At 52.2% G+C, this 7,564-nt stretch overlaps 1 protein-coding gene across 1 annotated transcript; it reads left to right on the top strand.

Annotated features, from left to right (window-relative positions):
* The first annotated feature begins 659 nt into the window (after nt 1-659).
* UNCX (UNC homeobox) lies at nt 660-7,332 on the top strand. The gene is made up of 3 exons (XM_088656920.1): nt 660-915; nt 2,491-2,666; nt 6,194-7,332. The coding sequence occupies exons 1-3, from the start codon at nt 660-662 to the stop codon at nt 7,325-7,327; spliced, it is 1,566 nt and encodes a 521-aa protein (XP_088513046.1). The 3' UTR covers nt 7,328-7,332.
* Nucleotides 7,333-7,564: the final 232 nt, after the last annotated feature.

Here is a 7,564-nt window from a genome sequence, read left to right on the forward strand (position 1 = left end):
ATTTGGAGGAGAAGGTGGGGGTGGGGGAGAGAGGTTGGTGACGACGAGCGCGTAACTCCGCTTGCTTTTGAGTATTTAACTGGGTATCAATCAGATCTCTAAGTTCTCCTGTTTTCTCCCCCGCACCCCCCAAATCCCTTTTCTTCTCGTTGGCCTAGGCAGCTCCCTCCTCCCCCACCCACCCCCTTACTCCAGGGGCTGGAGGAGTTCTTATCAAAGAGACCCCCCTTTCCCTTTCCTCCTCCTCCTCCTCTTTCCTCCTTTCTCCTGCTTGTCTTGTTGTGACAGCTTTGATATTGTTTATTGAGGGTGGATGTCAGGTATAATTAGCAATCGATATGGAAAACGTTTGGCTCCCCCACCGCCCTGGCACGTCTCTGACGTCAGGGCCGATTAACGTTTCTTATTGGTCCCAAATTCCCCGGGCCTGAGCCTAATTATGGGGAGGCCTGATGTTGATAAAGTTAAAGCGCCCGGGCGCCCTCCAGCATGCGCCCTTCCTCGCGCGTCTACCTCGCCACCGTCGACGACGCTGCTGCCACCACCACACCGCGGCGGCGCTCCTCCGGCGGCGGTGGCGGCAGCGGCAGCAGCAGCAGCCGCCGCCGCAGCTGCGTTAAGGGAGGCGCGCAACCCCCCACCCCCCGTCCGCCCCCTCCATGATGGACAGCCGCATCCTGGAGCACCCCCATGCCCAGTTCGGAGGCTTGGTGGGCTTCCCTTACCCCCTCGGCCATCACCATGTCTACGAGCTGGCCGGACACCAGCTGCAGTCGGCCGCCGCCGCTGCCGCCGCCGCTTCGGTACCATTCTCCATCGACGGATTACTCAACGGCTCCTGCGCCGCCTCCGTGGTCAACCCCACCCCGCTCATCCCCTCCGGCTGCGGAGACGGGCAGCCCTTCAAGCTCTCCGGTAAGTCGGCGGGCACGGCAAGCGCTGGGCTGGCGGCGCCTGGGATCCGGGCCCGATCCGGTGCCTCCATCCTTCCCTCCGTAACGACTTGCTTGTTTCCCTCGTCGCCTTCTCCTCCTTCCTGGAATCACTGGCAGGGTAAAACCCAGGGCTTTCCAGGTGTCTTTCCGGGGGTGGGGGGGGAGAGAGAGCGCTAGACTGAGCAGGAGCAGGGGTGAATCAGGGGTCAGGATCGGACATCTAGATTTAAAACAACAACAACTCCGCCACCAGTTTCCATCGCAAGCAACTTCTCCGATGGGAAGAGGCACCCGCGCCTCTCCAGAGCTCCTGGAGCCGAGATGCGCAATCGATCATTTTCTTCTCCGCTTCCTTTTCTTACCGTCCTAGTTTTGTTTCCAGTAGATGTGGAGATGGGTTTTTTTTTTTGGGGGGGGCGAATAGGGTTTTTTGGGGGTGGGTGGGGGGGGGTTCTGTGAAATTGGAGGGGGTGAGAAAAGGCCCTCGCCGCTTCCGCAAGCTCCTTTGCTGGATTTTCTGCCCCCAGCAACTCATTTTATTTGCTGAAGGTGGAAACGGAAACGGCTTCTCTCTCTCCGCTTCTCGCCCTCCCCCCCCAGCTCTTAAAAGGAACCAAAATATACTGTTTTTGTATATTAAGTATAGGATTCATGCAAAAACGATAAGATACCTCTGCTCTTTAAAATCCCCTGCTCTTATTCTGAGGGAAGCGAGGCAAGCGCTCCCTGAGCACATCAGAACCGATCTGGCTTTGGCTGTGGGTTAGCCGTTTGGTGTCATCGCTCGCCAAATCAGAAAATCCGAACAAAAGAGAGGTGGTCTGCATGGGGGGGGGGGGGAGAGAACGAGAACGATGGTACTGAGGGCCTTGGGAAGGTCAGGATTTTACAGTTTTGCGCAAAGGCTCCGCGGCCCATCGAAAGTTTCCAGGTGCCACCTCCTAGATTCCCTTCTATTTTTAAACCCAAACGCCTAAAACCACTCAGGACATAATGGAGGCCCTTTTATTTTTGGCCTCACAGACCTGAAGCGTGTCATTTATTTGGTAACTTTATTCCAAGAAAGCTACCTTGAATCTCGCTTGAAAATTAGGGAGTGGGGGGACGGGACGGGACCACGTGCCATTTTAAAAATAATAATAATAATAATTGAAATTATAAAGCAAGCGGATCCTAGCTCTCGAAATCAGAACAAATATATGTATTACTGTCCAACTTCGCTTGAACAAATAAAAAGTAAGGCTCGTTCCAGAATCTTAAATGATATATTTCTCCTGTAAGCAATCCTCGAATTAACCTTTGGAAACAAAACAAAACAAAAAAATCAAGGAAGTTGTGTCTTCCTCAATTGGGTTTTAGCTTCGAAATAATATACGGTCCAGGTATATATATAGAAAATTGATGGAGAGGTAAATTAGGTTGACTCAATCACTTTTTAAATATGAAGGTGGTTCTCCCCCCCCCATTGTTATGGAATGGAAGGTGATCGTCTATCAATCCGTAATTCGTATGAAGAGTTTGCTTCTCTCATCGCTCTTTTCCGCACCCCCCCCAGACTCTGTGGATCCTGACAAGGAGAGCCCAGGCTGCAAAAGGCGACGGACCCGCACGAATTTCACCGGTTGGCAGCTGGAAGAGTTAGAGAAGGCATTTAACGAAAGTCACTATCCCGACGTATTTATGAGAGAGGCGCTGGCGTTGAGGCTGGATCTGGTGGAATCCAGAGTGCAGGTAAAAAAACCCGAGCGAGGCTCCCCTTCCTTCCCTCCACAACATAAAGCGCACGAGGGTCCACTCCGAAGTCAAACTCGTTTCAGGCTTCAAGCCTTGACACCTGCCCATTGAGCACAGTGGGATATTCAGCTCTCTGTAAACGTATATATAAGACTACTCTGTGCAAAGCCTGTCGGTTCCTTAGCATGGGAAAGAGTTAGGCACCTTGAGCTGGATCCGGCCCAAATTCTGACCTCACCAAAATCTTGCGCCCCCCTCCCCCCTCTCTGTCGGGCCAGCAAACCAAATTTACTAACTTTGTGTTTGTGTGTGATTTTGTTTAAAGTTGGGGAAAGCATTGTAGAGGGGTGGGAGAGCTAGCAAAAATAAACGCCTCCCCTCTTTGCTCCTAAACATGCTGGGGGCGGTGTTCATTGTGTGGAAGTAGTCTTGCCCCCCCCCCAGTTCCTCTACTACCTTTCCTTTAATTTCCGCCCACGGGTAGGGGAAAACCCTCTCCATTTATATTTATTTGTACTCTAGCTTTCGGGAGTTATTTGTTTTTTCGTCTCTATTTTCTTCCCCGCCCGACAACCCCTAAAAAGAAGTAGACCCCCGGGATGCAGTTCAAGTGCAGAAGGGGTCTTGAGGTAGTTTACATTAAATATTTTCTAGAGATAGGCCTGATGAGGGACACGCGAGTTCAGGTTTGCCGCTTAGCCCCTGGGAATGGGGGGGGGAGAGAGAGAGAGAGAAGTGGTCGGGGAGATCTTAAATGGAAAATGGCAAAGGGGGTTAGATTTCATATATGTATATTTGCCCTTTCACCAATATGAAATTTAAGCAGGATGCGGAATGCATGTTGGTTTTATCCGCTCTTGAATACTTTTTAATTTGTGTGTGTGTGGGGGGGGGAGCAATTCCACCTCCTCCCCCTCTGCTTCATAGCAGACTTTAAAAATAATCTCATAGGCAATTATTTTTAATAACAAGGTACTAATACCGTTACTTGCCCCCCCTTAGTTCTGAATTTGGAAATAATAGAAAACCCTACTCAAACGTTTGCGACATCTTTCCTGGCTCTGGGGGTTTGGGGTCGAGCATCGAGGAACTTGGGGTGGCCCACTTTTCAACGCCCCACCCCATATCGGAGCAGCCGGGCAATCGAAAACAAGGAGTCTCTCTCCCACAGAACCCCCTTGTGTGCGTGCGTGCGTGCGTTTTAAAAAATAATAGAGTTGTTACTTGCAAAAGCGCAGGGGCTAATAACATTACTGACTCTTATTAATCCGGGCTGGCATTGTCTAAAAGGTGTATTTACAAAATGCTTCCACCCCCCCTCTCTCTTCCCCTCTCCTGACCTCTTCTGTTTTGAAATCCTTTTATCCAATTTGTTCTGAGGCTGTTGAATGAAGTCAAGACCCTCGATTTCCCTCTAATACGATAATGAGTAATTCTCGGTGACAAGGGCTGCTGGAACTGACAAGTCAGGAAAGGATAGGGAATTGCAAAATACATACTGGCAGAGCAAGCTTATTATTTATTATTATTATTATTTTCTTATTATTTTAAAATCAAGGTTTTCTGGTAGGGACCAGCAAGGTTGATTAAGTTACTTATCCTTCCCTTTACCTCCCTACGTCCTTAAAAAATAAACACCCTCTAAACATAGAATTCCTTATGCACCCCCGAAACTCTCCCCACCCCACCCTGATCTCCGGTTTACTTTCGAAAGTTGATTTAAAAATTATTAATATTAATTGTGTGGTTTTATTGTGGGCTCTCTGCCATGATGATTGAGGTGGGGGGCAAAGAGTGAAAAGTGCAGGAGAGTCAAAGGATTGGGGGGGGGACCACCTCACTTTGATACTAACTCAGTGATTGTTTAAGTCGGGGACCTGTTAGTGAATGTTAATTTATTGATTTGAGAGCTCGTGGGAAATAGCCCTCCCCTCCCCTCGCCAAGCTTCTTCGCCCTTTCGGGGTTTTGTTTTTACACCTTTGCCAAGGGGTTTTTTATTTTCTGGATCTTGGGATGGACACTTTCTCAAACCTCGTTGATCTTAAAGTATTCTTCCTCGTCGTCTTCGATCAGTATGTTTTAGTTGTGGGGGGAGGATGTTGCTGTTGAAAAAACGGTGGGATGCGCGCCTTTTTTATTTTTATTTTTTTAAAAGAAACTCCTGTGCGTGTGCGATGGGTGGGAGAGTTCTTTAAAAGCTGCTGGTGACATCTGACTTTCCGTAGGGTCAAATCTTGATCCCTTTCGCAATTTCACAGTCTTCAAGTTAGGGTCTCTCTCTCTCTCTCTCTCTCTCTCTCTCTCTCTCTCTCTCTCTCTCTCTCTCTCTCTCTCTCTCTCTCTCTCTCTCTCTCTCTCTCTCTCTCTCTCTCTCTCTCTCTCTCTCTCTCTCTCTGAAAACCCAGGAAAGGATGCAGTCGTGATTTTAGGGAAGCGGGAGGGAGGTTGTAGTCGAGAAAACACGTGTGGCAGATTCGAACTACTCTCTCCCCCTCCCCACCTTTCCAATTTTCCTTTCCTCCGCAATTCACTTCCGAAGGAGATACCCGGGTTGTGGTGTGATTGTTGGGGTGTGTGTGAAAAGGGAGCAAAGACTTTTATTCGTAGTTCATTGCATTTCCCACCCCCACCCCAGTGATATTTTCAAATAACAACAACAACAACAATATACCCGATTAATACGATATAATTAAGATGTTTTCCCTGCCGCCCGAGGGCCTTTGCCAACCGAACCGAGCGCACAAACCCATGAGCGGAAAGCCTATTTAGGAAGTGCTGCATTTGAACCAACAAGCTCAATCTCTTGTATGGTGGTTTTTTTTGGGGGGGGTGGGGACGACGGGGACGACGGCGACGTGGGAGTTTGCCATCAAACTTCCGAAAGAGGAAGCCGGTTGGGATACCCAGCCCTGGATCTTTACGCGCGTAGCAGGGAAGGTAGACAGCGAGGAGAGGAAAGGACCAAACAACAGTAGTATCTCCAGTGGCGCTTTGATTTTTTCTTGTACCTTCCTTTCCTTACACGCTGTTGGCTCTAAGCCTTTGAATTTTCAGACGCCCCCCCCGCCCCCCCAAAAGAGAGACCCACAGGATTATTTCTCTCTCTCTCTTTGAGTTATATATTTGCTGGAGTGGTGTCTACTTGCACCCCCTGACCCCCACTAAAAGCACCAAACTTCCCTTTCCTTCTCTGTTCGAATTCTGATTTCTTGAGGCTGCAATCCTAGGCTCCTTTACCTGGGAGTAAAGCCCATTTAACTCGCTGGTGTTGACTTCTGGATTAGAAGTGTGCAAGATTTCGCTGTTTATTAAAAATAGAATGAAATACAAGCTACCCGGGAATGGTTAACGCGGGCCGGGACTTGGCTGTTTCTGCGCCCCCAAGCAAGAAAGGGAGGGGGGAAGGGGTAGAGGGTTGTGGGGGGCGGGCGGGAGGAAGCTGGCGACCCCCTCCCCCCCACTGGCCCTCGGGGGCCACCAGGGGATCCCTGCTGTTAACGCCTTCTCCTTGTTCGGTGTGTAGGTTTGGTTCCAAAACCGCCGGGCCAAATGGCGAAAGAAAGAGAACACGAAGAAGGGGCCCGGCCGGCCGGCGCACAACTCCCATCCGACGACGTGCAGCGGGGAGCCGATGGACCCGGAGGAGATCGCCCGCAAGGAGCTGGAGAAGATGGAGAAGAAAAAGCGCAAGCACGAGAAGAAGCTGCTCAAGAGCCAGAGCCGGAACCTGCACTCGCCCAGCGGCCTCTCTGTCAACAGCAGCACGCAGAGCTCCGACAGCGACGGCGGCGGCGGAGGCCTCTCTCCGGACCCTCCGGACAGCTGCAAGATCGGCCCTCACAACCCGTCCCGGCCGGGCAGCTGCGACCCTGCGGCCTCGGCTTTCTACCCGAGCAGAGGCGGCCACGGGGTCTGTGGTGGCGGTGGTGGTGGCGGCGGCAGCAACCGGTGTGCCGACAAGGACGGGTCCGCGCCGTCGGGCTCCGAGTGCGGGCCGCCTCCCTCGACGGCGCGAGGCGGGGTGGGCGGCTCGGGCTGCGCCTTGCCCAAGCTCAACCCTTTCAGCGTGGAGAGCCTCCTGTCGGACTCGCCGCCGCGGCGGAAAGCGGCGCTGGATTTCCCACAGGCCTTGGCGCCGTGCGCCCCGACGGCGCGCACGCTCATCGGCAAGGGGCACTTTTTGCTCTACCCCATCACGCAGCCGCTGGGCTTCATCGTGCCCCAAGCCGCCCTCAAGAGCAACCCGGGCCAAGAGCCGCCGCAGGGGGGCTCCCCTCTGCCCGCCGCCAACCCCAGCCCGGACCCCGCGCCCCCCAAGAGCAGCAGCACCGCCGCCGCCATCTCCACGTCCGGAGGCCGCTTGGCGCCCGAGAATAGCTCCTCCGTCGCGCCCGGGGCCCTCTGCGGACTGAGGAAGGCCGTGGCTTCCCCTCCGGCCACAGCCTGCTCCTCTTCCTCCGCTTCCTCCTCCTCCTCTTCTCCCCCCTCTGCCTATTGCGAATCCTCTTCCCAGATGGACAGTAACTGCGCCGTCGTGCAACCAAAGTCCCCCGCGAAAGACGCTTGTCAATCCAGAGACAATCCGGATTGTCGCACAGAGCCAAACTGTCCAGCAGAGACCAGCAATTTAGACTGTGAGGAAGTGGATATGGACTAAAGAAATAACGAAGAAAAGGGCGGGGGAGGGAGAAGAACCGATTATATATTAGATTCCTTACAGGGGGGCGGGCAGGGAGAGGGGGCGATTCAACATACCCACCTTAAACTTCTTGACACTCCCAAAGTTTTCCCAATACAGTTTCCCTTCTTCTGTTTATTACACATATATCTATATCTATATATTTTAAAAGAAGTCCCCCCCCGCGCATTTTCTCCTTTTCCTTCTCTCTCTCTC

The sequence above is a fragment of the Zootoca vivipara genome, chromosome 13 (assembly GCF_965207765.1).
Source record: "Zootoca vivipara chromosome 13, rZooViv2.hap1.1, whole genome shotgun sequence".
In the NCBI taxonomy this organism is placed as follows: Eukaryota; Metazoa; Chordata; class Lepidosauria; order Squamata; family Lacertidae; genus Zootoca; species Zootoca vivipara.